The sequence below is a fragment of the Saccoglossus kowalevskii genome, chromosome 12, assembly GCF_978046115.1.
Source record: "Saccoglossus kowalevskii chromosome 12, keSacKowa6.1, whole genome shotgun sequence".
Lineage (NCBI taxonomy): Eukaryota > Metazoa > Hemichordata > Enteropneusta > Harrimaniidae > Saccoglossus > Saccoglossus kowalevskii.
In genome coordinates, this window is record NC_140652.1 from 3,239,024 (window position 1) to 3,260,388 (window position 21,365).

General features: G+C 35.2%; 1 protein-coding gene across 1 annotated transcript in view; it reads left to right on the forward strand.

Moving 5' to 3' along the window:
* LOC100367073 (uncharacterized) overlaps positions 1-21,365 on the forward strand; it is a 67,251-nt gene that overhangs the window by 35,462 nt on the left and 10,424 nt on the right. Inside the window, exons 6-13 of the mRNA XM_085506292.1 lie at positions 12,607-12,756; positions 14,714-14,872; positions 15,296-15,394; positions 15,561-15,662; positions 15,764-15,889; positions 16,961-17,041; positions 17,374-17,496; positions 20,584-20,664. Of these exons, the coding sequence (XP_085362418.1) occupies positions 12,607-12,756; positions 14,714-14,872; positions 15,296-15,394; positions 15,561-15,662; positions 15,764-15,889; positions 16,961-17,041; positions 17,374-17,496; positions 20,584-20,664 (921 nt within the window). The remainder of the gene's footprint in view (positions 1-12,606; positions 12,757-14,713; positions 14,873-15,295; positions 15,395-15,560; positions 15,663-15,763; positions 15,890-16,960; positions 17,042-17,373; positions 17,497-20,583; positions 20,665-21,365) is intronic.

Below are 21,365 nucleotides of genomic sequence, written 5' to 3' on the forward strand. Positions count from 1 at the left end.
CGTCTGTATGTGCTTCAGTTAGGTTTACTAGTCTGTATGTGTATTAGTTAGGTTTACTAGTCTGTATGTGCTTCAGTTAGGTTTACCAGTCTGTATGTGTATCAGTTAGGTTTACCAGTCTGTATGTGTATCAGTTAGGTTTACTCGTCTGTATGTGCTTCAGTTAGGTTTACTAGTCTGTATGTGTATTAGTTAGGTTTACTAGTCTGTATGTGCTTCAGTTAGGTTTACCAGTCTGTATGTGTATCAGTTAGGTTTACTCGTCTGTATGTGTATCAGTTAGGTTTACTCGTCTGTATGTGCTTCAGTTAGGTTTACTAGTCTGTATGTGTATTAGTTAGGTTTACTAGTCTGTATGTGTATTAGTTAGGTTTACTAGTCTGTATGTGCTTCAGTTAGGTTTACCAGTCTGTATGTGTATCAGTTAGGTTTACCAGTCTGTATGTGTATCAGTTAGGTTTACTCGTCTGTATGTGTATCAGTTAGGTTTACTCGTCTGTATGTGCTTCAGTTAGGTTTACTAGTCTGTATGTGTATTAGTTAGGTTTACTAGTCTGTATGTGCTTCAGTTAGGTTTACCAGTCTGTATGTGTATCAGTTAGGTTTACCAGTCTGTATGTGTATCAGTTAGGTTTACCAGTCTGTATGTGTATCAGTTAGGTTTACTAGTCAGTATGTGTATCAGTTAGGTTTACCAGTCTGTATGTGTATCAGTTAGGTTTACTAGTCAGTATGTGTATCAGTTAGGTTTACCAGTCTGTATGTGTATTAGTTAGGTTTACCAGTCTGTATGTGTATCAGTTAGGTTTACTCGTCTGTATGTGCTTCAGTTAGGTTTACCAGTCTGTATGTGTATCAGTTAGGTTTACTAGTCTGTATGTGCTTCAGTTAGGTTTACCAGTCTGTATGTGTATCAGTTAGGTTTACCAGTCTGTATGTGTATCAGTTAGGTTTACCAGTCTGTATGTGTATTAGTTAGGTTTACTAGTCTGTATGTGCTTCAGTTAGGTTTACCAGTCTGTATGTGTATTAGTTAGGTTTACCAGTCTGTATGTGTATCAGTTAGCTTTACCAGTCTGTATGTGTATCAGTTAGGTTTACCAGTCTGTATGTGTATCACCTAGGTTTACCAGTCTGTGTGTGTTTCAGTTAGGTTTACCAGTCTGTATGAGTATCAGTTAGGTTTACTAGTCTGTATGTGTATCAGTTAGGTTTACTAGTCTGTATGTGTATTAGTTAGGTTTACCAGTCTGTATGTGTATCAGTTAGGTTTACTAGTCTGTATGTGTATTAGTTAGGTTTACCAGTCTGTATGTGTATTAGTTAGGTTTACCAGTCTGTATGTGTATTAGTTAGGTTTACCAGTCTGTATGTGTATCAGTTAGGTTTACCAGTCTGTATGTGTATCAGTTAGGTTTACTAGTCAGTATGTGTATCAGTTAGGTTTACCAGTCTGTATGTGTATCAGTTAGGTTTACCAGTCTGTATGTGTATCAGTTAGGTTTACCAGTCTGTATGTGTATCAGTTAGATTTACTAGTCAGTATGTGTATCAGTTAGGTTTACCAGTCTGTATGTGTATCAGTTAGGTTTACTAGTCTGTATGTGTATTAGTTAGGTTTACCAGTCTGTATGTGTATTAGTTAGGTTTACCAGTCTGTATGTGTATCAGTTAGGTTTACCAGTCTGTATGTGTATCAGTTAGGTTTACTAGTCAGTATGTGTATCAGTTAGGTTTACCAGTCTGTATGTGTATCAGTTAGGTTTACTAGTCTGTATGTGTATTAGTTAGGTTTACCAGTCTGTATGTGTATTAGTTAGGTTTACCAGTCTGTATGTGTATCAGTTAGGTTTACCAGTCTTCATGTGTATCAGTTAGGTTTACCAGTCAGTATGTGTTTCAGTTAGGTTTACCAGTCTGTATGTGTATCAGTTAGGTTTACTAGTCAGTATGTGTATCAGTTAGGTTTACCAGACAGTATGTGTATCACTTAGGTTTATCAGTCTGTATGCGTATCAGTTAGGTTTACCAGGCAGTATGTGTATCAGTTAGGTTTACCAGACAGTATGTGTATCAGTTAGGTTTACCAGTCTGTATGTGTATTAGTTAGGTTTACCAGTCTGTATGTGTATCAGTTAGGTTTACCAGTCTGTATGTGTATCATTTAGGTTTACTAGTCTGTATGAGCTTCAGTTAGTTTTGCCAGTCTGTATGTGTATCAGTTAGGTTTACCAGTCTGTATGTGTATCAGTTAGGTTTACCAGTCTGTATGTGTATCAGTTAGGTTTACCAGTCTGTATGTGTATCAGTTAGGTTTACCAGTCTGTATGTGTATCAGTTAGGTTTACCAGTCTTCATGTGTATCAGTTAGGTTTACCAGTCAGTATGTGTTTCAGTTAGGTTTACCAGTCTGTATGTGTATCAGTTAGGTTTACCAGTCTGTATGTGTATCAGTTAGGTTTACCAGTCTGTATGTGTATCAGTTAGGTTTACCAGTCTGTATGTGTATCAGTTAGGTCTACCAGTCTGTGTGTGTATCAGTTAGGTCTACCAGTCTGTATGTGTTTCAGTTAGGTTTATCAGTCTGTATGTGTTTCAGTTAGGTTTACCAGTCTGTGTGTGTATCAGTTAGGTCTACCAGTCTGTATGTGTTTCAGTTAGGTTTACCAGTCTGTATGTGTATCAGTTAGGTTTACCAGTCTGTATGTGTATGTGTATTAGTTAGCTTTACCAGTCTGTATGTGTATCAGTTAGGTTTACCAGTCTGTATGTGTATCACCTAGGTTTACCAGTCTGTGTGTGTTTCAGTTAGGTTTATCAGTCTGTATGTGTATCACCTGGGTTTACCAGTCTGTATGTGTATCAGTTAGGTTTACCAGTCAGTATGTGTATCAGTTAGGTTTGCAAGTCTGTATGTGTTTCAGTTAGGTTTACCAGACAGTATGTGTATCAGTTAGGTTTACCAGTCTGTATGTGTATCAGTTAGGTTTACCAGTCTGTATATGTATCAGTTAGGTTTACCAGTCTGCATGTGTATCAGTTAGGTTTACCAGTCTGTATGTGTATCAGTTAGGTTTACCAGTCTGTATGTGTATCAGTTAGGTTTACCAGTCTGTATGTGTATCAGTTAGGTTTACCAGTCTGTATGAGTATCAGTTAGGTTTACTAGTCTGTATGTGTATCAGTTAGGTTTACTAGTCTGTATGTGTATTAGTTAGGTTTACCAGTCTGTATGTGTATCAGTTAGGTTTACTAGTCTGTATGTGTATTAGTTAGGTTTACCTGTCTGTATGTGTATTAGTTAGGTTTACCAGTCTGTATGTGTATTAGTTAGGTTTACCAGTCTGTATGTGTATCAGTTAGGTTTACCAGTCTGTATGTGTATCAGTTAGGTTTACTAGTCAGTATGTGTATCAGTTAGGTTTACCAGTCTGTATGTGTATCAGTTAGGTTTACCAGTCTGTATGTGTATCAGTTAGGTTTACTAGTCTGTATGTGTATTAGTTAGGTTTACCAGTCTGTATGTGTATTAGTTAGGTTTACCAGTCTGTATGTGTATCAGTTAGGTTTACCAGTCTGTATGTGTATCAGTTAGGTTTACTAGTCAGTATGTGTATCAGTTAGGTTTACTCGTCTGTATGTGCTTCAGTTAGGTTTACCAGTCTGTATGTGTATCAGTTAGGTTTACTAGTCTGTATGTGCTTCAGTTAGGTTTACCAGTCTGTATGTGTATCAGTTAGGTTTACCAGTCTGTATGTGTATCAGTTAGGTTTACCAGTCTGTATGTGTATTAGTTAGGTTTACTAGTCTGTATGTGCTTCAGTTAGGTTTACCAGTCTGTATGTGTATTAGTTAGGTTTACCAGTCTGTATGTGTATCAGTTAGCTTTACCAGTCTGTATGTGTATCAGTTAGGTTTACCAGTCTGTATGTGTATCACCTAGGTTTACCAGTCTGTGTGTGTTTCAGTTAGGTTTACCAGTCTGTATGAGTATCAGTTAGGTTTACTAGTCTGTATGTGTATCAGTTAGGTTTACTAGTCTGTATGTGTATTAGTTAGGTTTACCAGTCTGTATGTGTATCAGTTAGGTTTACTAGTCTGTATGTGTATTAGTTAGGTTTACCAGTCTGTATGTGTATTAGTTAGGTTTACCAGTCTGTATGTGTATTAGTTAGGTTTACCAGTCTGTATGTGTATCAGTTAGGTTTACCAGTCTGTATGTGTATCAGTTAGGTTTACTAGTCAGTATGTGTATCAGTTAGGTTTACCAGTCTGTATGTGTATCAGTTAGGTTTACCAGTCTGTATGTGTATCAGTTAGGTTTACCAGTCTGTATGTGTATCAGTTAGATTTACTAGTCAGTATGTGTATCAGTTAGGTTTACCAGTCTGTATGTGTATCAGTTAGGTTTACTAGTCTGTATGTGTATCAGTTAGGTTTACCAGTCTGTATGTGTATTAGTTAGGTTTACCAGTCTGTATGTGTATCAGTTAGGTTTACCAGTCTGTATGTGTATCAGTTAGGTTTACTAGTCAGTATGTGTATCAGTTAGGTTTACCAGTCTGTATGTGTATCAGTTAGGTTTACTAGTCTGTATGTGTATTAGTTAGGTTTACCAGTCTGTATGTGTATTAGTTAGGTTTACCAGTCTGTATGTGTATCAGTTAGGTTTACCAGTCTTCATGTGTATCAGTTAGGTTTACCAGTCAGTATGTGTTTCAGTTAGGTTTACCAGTCTGTATGTGTATCAGTTAGGTTTACTAGTCAGTATGTGTATCAGTTAGGTTTACTAGTCAGTATGTGTATCAGTTAGGTTTACCAGACAGTATGTGTATCACTTAGGTTTATCAGTCTGTATGCGTATCAGTTAGGTTTACCAGGCAGTATGTGTATCAGTTAGGTTTACCAGACAGTATGTGTATCAGTTAGGTTTACCAGTCTGTATGTGTATTAGTTAGGTTTACCAGTCTGTATGTGTATCAGTTAGGTTTACCAGTCTGTATGTGTATCATTTAGGTTTACTAGTCTGTATGAGCTTCAGTTAGTTTTGCCAGTCTGTATGTGTATCAGTTAGGTTTACCAGTCTGTATGTGTATCAGTTAGGTTTACCAGTCTGTATGTGTATCAGTTAGGTTTACCAGTCTGTATGTGTATCAGTTAGGTTTACCAGTCTGTATGTGTATCAGTTAGGTTTACCAGTCTTCATGTGTATCAGTTAGGTTTACCAGTCTTCATGTGTATCAGTTAGGTTTACCAGTCAGTATGTGTTTCAGTTAGGTTTACCAGTCTGTATGTGTATCAGTTAGGTTTACCAGTCTGTATGTGTATCAGTTAGGTTTACCAGTCTGTATGTGTATCAGTTAGGTTTACCAGTCTGTATGTGTATCAGTTAGGTCTACCAGTCTGTGTGTGTATCAGTTAGGTCTACCAGTCTGTATGTGTTTCAGTTAGGTTTATCAGTCTGTATGTGTTTCAGTTAGGTTTACCAGTCTGTGTGTGTATCAGTTAGGTCTACCAGTCTGTATGTGTTTCAGTTAGGTTTACCAGTCTGTATGTGTATCAGTTAGGTTTACCAGTCTGTATGTGTATGTGTATTAGTTAGCTTTACCAGTCTGTATGTGTATCAGTTAGGTTTACCAGTCTGTATGTGTATCACCTAGGTTTACCAGTCTGTGTGTGTTTCAGTTAGGTTTATCAGTCTGTATGTGTATCACCTGGGTTTACCAGTCTGTATGTGTATCAGTTAGGTTTACCAGTCAGTATGTGTATCAGTTAGGTTTGCAAGTCTGTATGTGTTTCAGTTAGGTTTACCAGACAGTATGTGTATCAGTTAGGTTTACCAGTCTGTATGTGTATCAGTTAGGTTTACCAGTCTGTATATGTATCAGTTAGGTTTACCAGTCTGCATGTGTATCAGTTAGGTTTACCAGTCTGTATGTGTATCAGTTAGGTTTACCAGTCTGTATGTGTATCAGTTAGGTTTACCAGTCTGTATGTGTATCAGTTAGGTTTACCAGTCTGTATGAGTATCAGTTAGGTTTACTAGTCTGTATGTGTATCAGTTAGGTTTACTAGTCTGTATGTGTATTAGTTAGGTTTACCAGTCTGTATGTGTATCAGTTAGGTTTACTAGTCTGTATGTGTATTAGTTAGGTTTACCTGTCTGTATGTGTATTAGTTAGGTTTACCAGTCTGTATGTGTATTAGTTAGGTTTACCAGTCTGTATGTGTATCAGTTAGGTTTACCAGTCTGTATGTGTATCAGTTAGGTTTACTAGTCAGTATGTGTATCAGTTAGGTTTACCAGTCTGTATGTGTATCAGTTAGGTTTACCAGTCTGTATGTGTATCAGTTAGGTTTACCAGTCTGTATGTGTATCAGTTAGATTTACTAGTCAGTATGTGTATCAGTTAGGTTTACCAGTCTGTATGTGTATCAGTTAGGTTTACTAGTCTGTATGTGTATTAGTTAGGTTTACCAGTCTGTATGTGTATTAGTTAGGTTTACCAGTCTGTATGTGTATCAGTTAGGTTTACCAGTCTGTATGTGTATCAGTTAGGTTTACTAGTCAGTATGTGTATCAGTTAGGTTTACCAGTCTGTATGTGTATCAGTTAGGTTTACTAGTCTGTATGTGTATTAGTTAGGTTTACCAGTCTGTATGTGTATTAGTTAGGTTTACCAGTCTGTATGTGTATCAGTTAGGTTTACCAGTCTTCATGTGTATCAGTTAGGTTTACCAGTCAGTATGTGTTTCAGTTAGGTTTACCAGTCTGTATGTGTATCAGTTAGGTTTACTAGTCAGTATGTGTATCAGTTAGGTTTACCAGACAGTATGTGTATCACTTAGGTTTATCAGTCTGTATGTGTATCAGTTAGGTTTACCAGGCAGTATGTGTATCAGTTAGGTTTACCAGACAGTATGTGTATCAGTTAGGTTTACCAGTCTGTATGTGTATTAGTTAGGTTTACCAGTCTGTATGTGTATCAGTTAGGTTTACCAGTCTGTATGTGTATCATTTAGGTTTACTAGTCTGTATGAGCTTCAGTTAGTTTTGCCAGTCTGTATGTGTATCAGTTAGGTTTACCAGTCTGTATGTGTATCAGTTAGGTTTACCAGTCTGTATGTGTATCAGTTAGGTTTACCAGTCTGTATGTGTATCAGTTAGGTTTACCAGTCTGTATGTGTATCAGTTAGGTTTACCAGTCTGTATGTGTATCAGTTAGGTTTACCAGTCTGTATGTGTATCAGTTAGGTCTACCAGTCTGTGTGTGTATCAGTTAGGTCTACCAGTCTGTATGTGTTTCAGTTAGGTTTATCAGTCTGTATGTGTTTCAGTTAGGTTTACCAGTCTGTGTGTGTATCAGTTAGGTCTACCAGTCTGTATGTGTTTCAGTTAGGTTTACCAGTCTGTATGTGTATCAGTTAGGTTTACCAGTCTGTATGTGTATGTGTATTAGTTAGGTTTACCAGTCTGTATGTGTATCAGTTAGGTTTACCAGTCTGTATGTGTATGTGTATTAGTTAGGTTTTCCAGTCTGTATGTGTATCAGTTAGGTTTACTAGTCTGTATGTGTATCAGTTAGGTTTACCAGTCTGTATGTGTATCAGTTAGGTTTACCAGTCTGTATGTGTATCAGTTAGGTTTACTAGTCTGTATGTGCTTCAGTTAGGTTTACCAGTCTGTATGTGTTTCAGTTAGGTTTACCAGTCTGTATGTGTATCAGTTAGGTTTACCAGTCTGTATGTGTATCAGTTAGGTTTATCAGTCTGTATGTGTATTAGTTAGGTTTACCAGTCTGTATGTGTTTCAGTTAGGTTTACCAGTCTGTATGTGCTTCAGTTAGGTTTACCAGTCTGTATGTGTTTCAGTTAGGTTTACCAGTCTGTATGTGTATCAGTTACGTTTACCAGTCTGTATGTGTATGTGTATTAGTTAGGTTTTTGACTCCCATGTGCGAAGCACAAAATGGGAGTCTTTGCAGTTAGTGTGTCTGTATGTGTGTATGTGTGTATGTGTGTATGTGTGTATGTGTGTATGTGTGTCCGACTGTTCCACTGCTATCTCAAGAACCATACATCGGTTTTTGATGAAACTTGGTGCATAGATGCTCTGGGCCAATGCGCAGATTTGATTAGGTTTTGGTAAAAATCCATGCTCGTTAATTACCTAATTTGCATGATAATTAGCTAATTTTTAGCTGTTCTATGACTGTTCCACTGATATCTAAAGAACCACTCATTGGATTTTGATGAAACTTGGTACATAGATGCTCTGAACATATGCGCAGATTTGATTAATTTTTGGTAAAAATCCGTGCATATTAATTACCTAATTTGCATGATAATTAGCTATTTTTTAGTGGTTCCATGACTGTTCCACTGATATCTAAACAACCACTCATTGGATTTTGATGAAACTTGGTACATAGATGCTCTGAACTAATGCTAGGTTTTGATTAGTTTTTGGTAATAATCCGTGGATACTAATTACCTAATTTGCATAATGATTAGTCAATTTTCGGTTTTTCCACTGATATCTCAAGTACTAATCATCACATTTCAATGAAACTTGGTACATAGATGTCATACGACACTGCACAGACCTGATAGTTTTTATGGTAATATCAGTACATATTAATTACCTAATTTGCATAATTAATTAATTTTCAGCATTTGATATAAGTAGTTAGCATTACATTTCAATGAAACTTGGTACTTACATACTCAAGGACTATGCAGAGATTGATTGTTTTCGATAAATATTTGTGCATATTAATCACCTAATTTGCATAATTAGTTAATTTTCAGCTTTTCCACGGGTATCTCAAGTACTAATCATCGCATTTCAATGAAACTTGGTACATAGATCCTTTAGGACTATGCAGAGACCTGATTAGTTTTAGGGTAAATAATTGTGCATATTAATTACCTAATTTGCATAATTAATTTTCAGCTTTTCTACTGATATCTAAAGTACTAATCATCACATTTCAATGAATCTAGAATTATGCAGACCCAATTAGTTTCCGGTAAATATTTGTGCATATTAATCACCTAATTTGCATAATTAACCAACTTTCACACTGATATCTCAGGTACTATACATCACATATCAATGAATGTACATGGATGCTGTAGGACAATAGACAGACCTGAATAATTGTGGGTTAAAATCTGTACATATTAATTACCTAATTTGCATAATTAACCAATTTTAAGCTTTCACACTGATATCTAAAGTACCGTAAAAACTCCAAAATTTCGACCGGTTTTAAATAATTGGTGTTAGAAATGTGACGTGTTTTTAGTCAAAATTAAGGTGCATTTTCGGACGGTCGAATTTTTCAGAATAGAAATCAGCAAATGAAAAAATGGGGATGATAGACAGTGTGCTTCATTAGTTTTTAAAAAATGCAATGTCCGTCAATTGACGTAAACTTCCCCATGTTTCACGGTAAAAGCAAAGGTCGTGGCCGAGTTGTAACTCAAAATCTAAACAAAGTCATCAATCAGTGAGTATTATGACAAGCAAAACAAAACATCAAGACGCGGAGAAGAGGTCAGCACAAAACTAATAGGTCAAAAGACAAAGCTGTCTCGCACTACCTAGGAAAACTTGCGAATGTTCGAAGTACAGGTACCCATTGGACAAAAGATACATGGAAGTTTAGCAAACTATCTCCCCGACCCAGTGCAATGTATCCGGTTAGAATCAAAGCTCACGTGTCCCTTACTTGAGGGACCAAATTCTGCCGTAAATTCGCCCTTGGATTAAAAAATAAAATGGGATTTAAGAAAATAAAATGGGACTTTTAAGGTGTATTTTGGCGTCATTTTTCGGACATTTCAATCAATCCTGCCGGCTAAAATAGAGTAAGTTTTACCGTAGTCATTGGCGTCTGTCTATTCAAGAGTACACGTGAATGATTTTTATCGTGACTAGCGTGAGCGGGTAAGCTTCCTTTCGAGAATGAGCTGTTATCACTGTGAACAATGTTAAATTATTCTTCAGATGACCAGTTAATTTTTTAAAAACAACTAATTTTTTTATTTAAAAAAAATCATGCCGTTTTCGCATCTAAATCCAAGCCAAAATATCGTACTACAACATCAATCTCTTTTGCATTGCGTTCAATAACATTAACATATTTAAATAAGCTATGGTAATTTGAACACGTTGGCATCATCCAGCTTTTTGATTGGTTAATTAGCGATTTGACCTATTTGACCTAAGAGAACATGGCGGATATCCTACAGCATCAAACGTTTATACGAGACCGGAATCATTCGCTTACGATGAAACTAAGTTGACTTTTATTTGTATTTCATAACCATTCAACAAATTTATTTTGTGTACATTATTATAATCACTACTGAGTACAGTAATAATCAACAATTCAGAAACGCAGCATGCCGAGATTTTTGTGTTCGTTTTTATTTGAAACTTCGTTTATTTAGAATATATTTTCGTTACCAATAAAATAAAAATCTCTCAGTCAATCAGAAACCCGGATTCATGCCTTCGAGGAAGGTCCCGTTTGAACGCTCACATCGGGGTTTTTTTCGTTTGGGGGAAAACTAAAACTGGTCGCAATTTCCGAATAAGAATGAGTCGGCAATTTTTAGTGGAGTCGAAAATTTGGAGGTAAATAAAACACCGAAACCCGGCAAATAAATAGGCGACCGAATTTTTAGAGGGGTCGAAATTTTGGAGTTTTCACGGTACTAATTATTCCATTTCAATGAAACTTAGTACAAAGATGCTCTAGGACAATGTACAAACCTAATTAGTTTGGGGTAAAAATCTGTTCATATTAATTCCCTAATAAGCATAATAATTCATAATTTTTTGGTTCTAATCACATTTCAATTAAACTTGGAGACATAGATTTTCTGTTACATTGCGCAGACCTCATTAGTTTTACACTCAAATCTGGTCATATTAATTTTCTGATTTGCATAATTAGTTTTCAGCTAAGTAATTTCGAATTATATTTAATGTGTTTCCAATACTCTCAGCACATGGGAGTTCTTTCTAAGCTTTCTTTGATCCAGTCTGTATGTGTATCAGTTAGATTTACCAGTCTGTATGTGTATCAGTTAGATTTACCAGTCTGTATGTGTATCAGTTAGGTTTACTCGTCTGTATGTGTATCAGTTAGGTTTACCAGTCTGTATGTGTTTCAGTTAGGTTTACCAGTCTGTATGTGTATCAGTTAGGTTTACCAGTCTGTATGTGTATCAGTTAGGTTTATCAGTCTGTATGTGTATTAGTTAGGTTTACCAGTCTGTATGTGTTTCAGTTAGGTTTACTAGTCTGTATGTGTATCAGTTAGGTTTACCAGTCTGTATGTGTATCAGTTAGGTTTATCAGTCTGTATGTGTATTAGTTAGGTTTACCAGTCTGTATGTGTATCAGTTAGGTTTATCAGTCTGTATGTGTATTAGTTAGGTTTACCAGTCTGTATGTGTTTCAGTTAGGTTTACTAGTCTGTATGTGTTTCAGTTAGGTTTACCAGTCAGTATGTGTATCAGTTAGGTTTACCAGTCAGTATGCGTATCAGTTAGGTTTACCAGTCTGTGTGTATCAGTTAGGTTTACCAGTCTGTATGTGTATCAGTTAGGTTTACCAGTCTGTGTGTGTATCAGTTAGGTTTACCAGTCTGTATGTGTATCAGTTAGGTTTACCAGTCTGTATGTGTTTCAGTTAGGTTTACCAGTCTGTATGTGTTTCAGTTAGGTTTACCAGTCTGTATGTGCTTCAGTTAGGTCTACCAGTCTGTATGTGTTTCAGTTAGGTTTACCAGTCTGTATGTGTATCAGTTAGGTTTACTAGTCTGTATGTGCTTCAGTTAGGTTTACCAGTCTGTATGTGTTTCAGTTAGGTTTACCAGTCTGTATGTGTATCAGTTAGGTTTACCAGTCTGTATGTGTATCAGTTAGGTTTATCAGTCTGTATGTGTATTAGTTAGGTTTACCAGTCTGTATGTGTTTCAGTTAGGTTTACCAGTCTGTATGTGCTTCAGTTAGGTTTACCAGTCAGTATGTGTATCAGTTAGGTTTACCAGTCTGTGTGTATCAGTTAGGTTTACCAGTCTGTATGTGTATCAGTTAGGTTTACCAGTCTGTGTGTGTATCAGTTAGGTTTACCAGTCTGTATGTGTATCAGTTAGGTTTACCAGTCAGTATGTGTATCAGTTAGGTTTACCAGTCTGTGTGTGTATCAGTTAGGTTTGCCAGTCTGTATGTGTATCAGTTAGGTTTGCCAGTCTGTATGTGTATCAGTTAGGTTTACCAGTCTGTATGTGTATGTGTATTAGTTAGGTTTTCCAGTCTGTATGTGTATCAGTTAGGTTTACTAGTCTGTATGTGTATCAGTTAGGTTTACCAGTCTGTATGTGTATGTGTATTAGTTAGGTTTTCCAGTCTGTATGTGTATCAGTTAGGTTTACTAGTCTGTATGTGTATCAGTTAGGTTTACCAGTCTGTATGTGTATCAGTTAGGTTTACCAGTCTGTATGTGTATCAGTTATGTGTATCAGTTAGGTTTACCAGTCTGTCCATGGCTGTTATTGCAACAACTGTTTTTCACTTCATTCACAGAACTTTATATCCCATATCAATGGTAAACAACATGCAACCATACTTGCAGATAAACCTCTACCAGCCGTTGAATGTAAAAAAGTAATATCTGATTTAACCCTGTTTCCATATTATTGTGATATATGTGATGTAAACTGCAATCATCCTTCTGTAAGTATGTTTTTATGTATACAAACTTATTCCTGTATGTAAAGCACACAATGGGAGTCTTTGCAGTTACCCTGGATGTGTTTGTATGTATGTGTAAACTGTAAGATACTATTTGTTTTTGTATTTACTGTATATCGGTTTCACAGATATCTCAAGAACTGCTGGTCGGATTCCAATGAAACTTAGAATAGATGCTCTAGGACCATGCACAGACATGATTAGTTTATAAACTGTGCATATAAATCCTGTTCTGTTTTCCTGATTTTTCAAGTACTACACATGCTATTTTGACATTTCTAGTTTTCTGTTAAGATATGTGCATATTAAATGCCCACTGTATAACTGTGCAATGACCCAGTGTATAATTATATCAGTTCATTGACCCAGTGTTTAACTATATCAGTGCATTGACTCAGTGTATAACTATATCAGTGCATTGACCCAGTGTATAACTATATCAGTGCATTGACCCAGTGTAAAACTAGATCAGTGCATTGACTCAGTGTATATCTATATCAGTGCATTGACTCAGTGTATAACTATATCAGTGCATTGACCCAGTGTATAACTATATCAGTGCATTGACTCAGTGTATAACTATATCAGTGCATTGACCCAGTGTATAACTATATCAGTGCATTGACCCAGTGTATATCTATATCAGTGCATTGACCCAGTGTATAACTATATCAGTGCATTGACTCAGTGTATAACTACAGTATATCAGAGCATTGACCCAGTGTATATCTATATCAGTGCATTGACCTAGTGTATATCTATATCAGTGCATTGACCCAGTGTATAACTATATCAGTGCATTGACCCAGTGTATAACTATATCAGTGCATTGACCCAGTGTATAACTATATCAGTGCATTGACCCAGTGTATAACTATATCAGTGCATTGACTCAGTGTATAACTATATCGGTGCATTGACTCAGTTTATAACTATATCACTGCATTGACCCAGTGTATAACTATATCAGTGCATTGACTCAGTGTATATCTATATCAGTGCATTGACTCAGTGTATATCTATATCAGTGCATTGACTCAGTGTATAACTATATCAGTGCATTGACTCAGTGTATATCTATATCAGTGCATTGACTCAGTGTATATCTATATCAGTGCATTGACTCAGTGTATAACTATATCAGTGCATTGACTCAGTGTATATCTATATCAGTGCATTGACTCAGTGTATAACTATATCAGTGCATTGACCCAGTGTATATCTATATCAGTGCATTGACCCAGTGTATATCTATATCAGTGCATTGACTCAGTGTATATCTATATCAGTGCATTGACTCAGTGTATAACTATATCAGTGCATTGACTCAGTGTATAACTATATCAGTGCATTGACTCAGTTTATAACTATATCAGTGCATTGACCCAGTGTATATCTATATCAGTGCATTGACTCAGTGTATAACGATATCAGGGCATTGACTCAGTGTATATCTATATCAGTGCATTGACCCAGTGTATAACTATATCAGTGCATCGACCCAGTGTATAACTATATCAGTGCATTGACTCAGTGTATAACTATATCAGTGCATTGACTCAGTGTATATCTATATCAGTGCATTGACCCAGTGTATAACTATATCAGTGCATTGACCCAGTGTATAACTATATCAGTGCATTGACCCAGTGTATAACTATATCAGTGCATTGACTCAGTGTATAACGATATCAGGGCATTGACTCAGTGTATAACTATATCAGTGCATTGACCCAGTGTATAACTATATCAGTGCATTGACCCAGTGTATAACTATATCAGTGCATTGACTCAGTGTATATCTATATCAGTGCATTGACTCAGTGTATAACTATATCAGTGCATTGACTCAGTGTATAACTATATCAGGGCATTGACCCAGTGTATAACGATATCAGGGCATTGACCCAGTGTATAACTGTCCAATTTGTCATTGCAGTTATTACAAGTTCATGTTGATGGTATTAAACACAAGAAATTGGAAGCTGAAATCAAAATGATTGAGATTAATGAACCGATCTTAGTTGAAAAGAAATCTTCTACTGATCACATTGAATGGTTCTGTTACAAATGTCAAGTTGACTGCAAGACATCAGAAGTAAGTGCATCCTAGTATTGTGATGTGTGCCAAGACATGGTATCCATTATACTTACTGTATTTGTAAAATTTGTTTATGATTTGCACATTTCAGACGTACATTCATATGCTGTTTATTTTTTGTGGAATAGAATAGAATAGAATCTTTATTGTTATTGTACCCCATATTTGAGTTGATGGAAAGTACAATTAAGTAACAAATTCTGGAAACATAAAAAATAACTAACACTAACAATACAAGAAAAAATTAAACAAGTCGCTTTCATTTCTAAACATAGATAAACTAGTTTGTATTACAATAGGGATCTTTCTCTAATATTAATGGTCTTGCAAGCAGAATTTGACATGAATTCAATCCCTGGTAAAAAAATAACCATGGCTTTGAAGAAGCTCTAATTCTGTTGTTTTTATCATTTTTCCCAGATGCTGAAAAGTCATGTGAAAGATTCCAGCCATACACAGAAGAAAGTACAAGATAAAAAGGTGAAAGATCAAGTGGCAGCCCTGATAAAAGCAACCAATGTAAGTCAGTCTTATTCATCAGATCAGTGTTGAAATTGCAAGTACTTGTATTCTGTGTAATAGACAGTAGGAAGTACAAATAACAGGGAATTTCATAATATATTTGTTGAATGTAATCTGCTGTATTCAATGATGTATTTTAACTGAGACTCTTATTTATCTTTAGAGAGTATCCTTAGTTGATAGATTAAAGAAGAGTATTATTCCTAAGACTACTGGCAATAGAAATCAATGCTTGCTGTGTAATGTCTCAGTATCCGGTGATACAGTAAGTTTGTTTCTATTTGATCTTTTTTCTAGCATTGACTGTCATTACCATTGGTGCATATAAAGTAGTCAATATACTGAAAATATTGTTTATTTTATTAGATGATGCATCGCAGTGGTGAAACCCATTTGGCAAATTTAGATTTTCACCGAAAGCTTGCTAAGTTAAAGAATTTATTGCAACAACTTGGCAATGCCAGGAGTGGTGCCAGTGCTTTAAAGTTGGCTGTAAGTATGTGATATTATATTATGATGAATGTGACACACATTTTGTATTAACATCACTCATTAATGCAGATCACTTTGTTTCATGATTTGATTCAATATGGCAAACGAGCAGCCATATTGTTACTGGTACGAAACCAAGACATTGTGGTTCACTGGAGACTTATGGTTTGGGAAACTCGTTGTCAGCTGAAAGTCGCATAGTTATCCAAATTCTAGTGAAAATATCATTTAAAATGGTCTTTTTGTTATTACACTAAGTCAAACAGTTTTTATCTGATCTTTTTCAAAATTATGGCAATCTTATCAGTCACTCTAAAGTCAACTTTAATGAAACATCTGTTATGTGTGGAGAATGAAACACTGCTGACTGAACCAGATCTCTGTAATACACTCTCCAAAATTGTTTACTGAAATAGTGACGCCCACAATTCTGGACTTTATCTTATCATTTATTTTACACAGACAATAGTGTTCTGGCACATCATTGACAATTTATCTGTGTTGGAAACCTATTCAAGATGGCAGACTGGCAGCCATTTTGTTTAACATTTTGCAAAAATTGACAAGAAAGACTCACACATGTGGTAAACTGGAACATACATACATTTTTTTTTGTATAAATGTTGGCTATTTGTCATATAAAGTAAAAGAAAGGGGCTGTGATTTTCTTAGTGAATTAGTTTTAATGTTTTTAATTCTCAATATTAAATATATTCTTTCCTCCTGAAATGTAAATTTATCCACATGTAAATGAGGAAAATGTCATTGACTGTCATTTGACATACATTTTGGAAACTGCTTTTTATGATACAAGTTTTTTCTGCCAATCAGCTTGGACGAATTCAGTCCTATCAAAGACATGTTCAATTACTCTTAAGTTTGTTCTTATTCAGATGTTAACGATAAACAAAGTCAGTTGGAGTTTGGTATCTCAAATAACAAGCAGCAGATTATTGGAACTGATGGTTCCTACGTGGTTAATTGGACAGATTCTTACTCAAGAGTCCTATTCACAAATGTCATTGTCAACGACATGTGTATTGATATTTTAACCATATTTTTTGATTACAGGTTGCGTATGAAGAACGTCTTTCTTCCGATGAGTTGGTCCCACCTTGTAAATTATGTGACTTACATGACACGGATCCTAAGGTATGCAATTCAAAATAGATATTAAGTATTCTATAGATATGCCAATATTTATTTCCACTGTCCTAGTACACTCTGCTAAATAGTCAGTATATTATCTGACAAGAGGTGTATTACTTTCACCATCCTTGCCAATTAACACCCTAAGTTAGTATATACTAGTACACTCTGCTAAATAGTCGGTTATCTTTATACTTTGCTTAAACAATATACAAACAAGATGTATAATTCTGCCTTCCATCCTAGTCTAGTAAGTCACATATGGGGAATATATATCTATTTACAATGCCTTCAATTTTAAAATATTTTTAAAATATATTCTTTTTTTTTTTTAGAATTTTGAAAAACACATCAATCATCAAAATCATAAAGATATAAAGCATTTTGTCGAAACTGCAGTGGCTATCAAGAAAGGAATTGGTAGTAAAGATGGTGACAAGATTATGGCTGTTATACAGGTATTTATAATCAGACTAATGTAGGTATATTACACAAAATACCACTGCATATGGTTAATAATATAGGGATACTACAAAATACTGCTGCATATGGTTAATAATATAGGGATACTACAAAATACCACTGCATATGGTTAATAATATAGGGATACTACAAAATACCACTGCATATGGTTAATAATATAGGGATACTACAAAATACCACTGCATATGGTTAATAATATAGGGATACTACAAAATACTGCTGCATATGGTTAATAATATAGGGATACTACAAAATACCACTGCATATGGTTAATAATATAGGGATACCGTTAAAGTCCTAATATAAACCGCATACGTAATAGTAACCGCACCCCCAATTCCGGCTTCGGGGTTAAAGAGTTCTTAACAAAAATTGAAAACTTGAAAAGTACCTATTACTAACCGCACCCCCAATTCAACAAGACCGTGACTGTCTTCATTGTTTCAACCAGCTGTTCCAAAACGGCATTGTTCCTAATCCTATTCTTTGTTTCGACAACATGCCTAACAATATTCACACCTATTTATTGTTCAGCGGTGATAAGATGTCAGACAGGCAATGAAACTGCTTTTGTTCTGGCGGCGACCTCTGTCAATACTCTTTCTGAATACGTCTGTGTTTCGTAAGTTTTAGACAATGAGCTTTTATCACCGTAAAAGTGTTAAACTGAGCATTGAAGAATAATTTATCTTTCGAAAACAAATAATTTCTTGATTTAAAAAAAAAATCATGCCGTTTTCCCATGGAAATCAAAGGAAAAAGATCGCACTACATTATCGGTAAATCTCTTCCGTGTTGCGTTCACCATGAGGTCGCTGAACTGTCATTAACATATTTAAATGAGCTATGTAATTTAGACACGTGGGCACCATCCAGCATTTTGATTGGTTAATTAGCGACTTGACCTATCCGGTCAATAATACGTCACGTGAGCATTCAAAAGCATGGCGGATATCGTATCGGCTGTGACTGAAATCATTCGCTTACGGGGAAACTAAGTTGAATTTTACTTGCATTTTATAACAATTCAACGAATTTATTTTTCGTGCGTTATTGTAATCACTACTAAATAATAATCACCAATATCAACACTTCGAAAACAAGTAAGTTATTCACTTGAGACCAGCAGCATGGCCGGATCGAGCTATCGTTATGTGATCATTTGCTACTAAGCAGTGCATTCGTGTTTTTATTTGAAACTTCTGTTAGAATATACTTTTCGTTACCAAGAAAATTAAAAAAAATAAATGCATATTACATTAAAAATACTGAGTATTTTTTGTATCATGTAGAATTTTTGTTTTATTGTAATTTTTCAACATTTCGTAACGCCTATTTTAGAACCAAAATAAGGCCTTTCACTCTTCCCCGACGCCTATTCAAGAGATTGTACGGTGTATTGTTTGTTTTGTGCAAGTGTTGTGGACAAAAAATGACCACGCCCATTTAGTGATTGCAATATGTACGTAATAGAAACCGCACCCCGAACTTGAGCTTTTGATCCCAATTTTTAAATTGATACATTGTAATATAAACCGCGGTTTATAATAGGACTTTAACGGTACTACAAAATACCACTGCATATGGTTAATAATATAGGGATACTACAAAATACTGCTGCATATGGTTAATAATATAGGGATACTACAAAATACTGCTGCATATGGTTAATAATATAGGGATACTACAAAATACCACTGCATATGGTTAATAATATAGGGATACTACAAAATACCACTGCATATGGTTAATAATATAGGGATACTACAAAATACCACTGCATATGGTTAATAATATAGGGATACTACAAAATACTGCTGCATATGGTTAATAATATAGGGATACTACAAAATACTGCTGCATATGGTTAATAATATAGGGATACTACAAAATACTGCTGCATGAATACAGTGTGACTATCAACCAAGGCATAGCAAAGGTTTCTTTTACTGTCACATGATAACATTTTAGGGGAATTTATTAGTCCCCGTTCGAACGCAGTCCGAAAATGGGGACTTATGTTTTTGACCCTTGTGCGACAGTGCTTCCGTGCGTCCGTCTGGACCTGTATCTTAGACATGCCTGGACCAATCACAATCAAACTTCACACATACATCAAACATAATATTATACATATGCACATCAATTTGTTTTTCAGATTAGTTTTAATGAATGTGGTTCTCGTGCCATATGTCTGACATGCTTTCACTGATTATATTCAAATATTAAATATTCATTATACATCATGATAGACAGGTATATTGGGTTGACAATCCTATTCAAAATGGCCGAATGGTGGTCATTTTTGTGCTAAAAAATCATCAAATATCGAGCATTTCTGGCATTTATGGATGGATTTCGTTCAAACTTGGTACATACATTAGACATTATGGGTTCCTGATGCACATCATTTTATTTTTCAGATCAGATTCAAAATGCCTGTCTGGTGGTCATTTTGTTTTAATGAATGGGTTTCCAGACCCATATGTCTGACTTGTTTTGACTGATTATGTTCAAATTTTTAATATTCATTATACATCATGTCATAGATATACAGATATATTGGTTTGACGGTCCTTTTCAAAGTGGCCAAATGATGGCTATTTTTGTGCTAAAAAAATCCTCAAGCATTTCTTGCATTTATGGATGGATTTTGTTCAAACTTAGACATTACAGGTTCCTGATGCACGTCATTTTATTTTTCAGATTGGATTCAAAATGGCTGACTGGTGGCCATTTTGTTTTAATGATTGGGCTTCTAGAGCTATATCTCTTAAATGCTTTGACTGATTATATTCAAATTTTATATGTTCGTTATACATCATGTTATATACATGTATTCCAAATTGCTGATTTTGAATGCTGTTCCAGAGCAATATCTCTCAATATGGACAAGTACTTGTTTGACGATCAGATACAAATGTCAATCATTTCAATGTTAAAAAATCATATTCCTGACATGGTTATATTCCAGCTATATTACTAAAAACAAAACTATTTATCTTAAATTTGATAACTAACAGGGACTGTGCCATGCATGGCTTGTTTTATCTATTTTCTAGGAAAAGGAGGATAATTTATTTTTTGAAAAACCAGAAAGTACAAAATGGTATTGTTCCATTTGCAAAGAGCTTATAAGATGTGTAAGTAGTTTGTTTCATTGTTTTCATATTCTTTGCATCCACCATAGTGTAACCCTGATTTCCCATGCCACCATAGTGTAACCCTTATTTCGCATGCCACCATAGTGTAACCCTTATTTCGCATGCCACCATAGTGTAACCCTTATTTCGCATGCCACCATAGTGTAATTCTGATTTCACAATATCACCATAGTGTAATTCTGATTTCACAATATCACCATAGTGTAATTCTGATATCACAATGCCACCATAGTGTAATTCTGATTTCACAATATCACCATAGTGTAATTCTGATTTCACAATGTCACCATAGTGTAATTCTGATTTCACAATGTCACCATAGTGTAATTCTGATTTCACAATATTACCATAGTGTAATTCTGATTTCACAATATTACCATAGTGTAATTCTGATTTCACAATAATACCATAGTGTAATTCTGATTTCACAATATCACCATAGTGTAATTCTGATTTCACAATATCACCATAGTGTAATTCTGATTTCACAATGTCACACCATAGTGTAATTCTGATATCACAATGTCACCATAGTGTAATTCTGATTTCACAATATCACCATAGTGTAATTCTGATTTCACAATGTCACACCATAGTGTAATTCTGATTTCACAATAATACCATAGTGTAATTCTGATTTCACAATATCACCATAGTGTAATTCTGATTTCACAATGTCA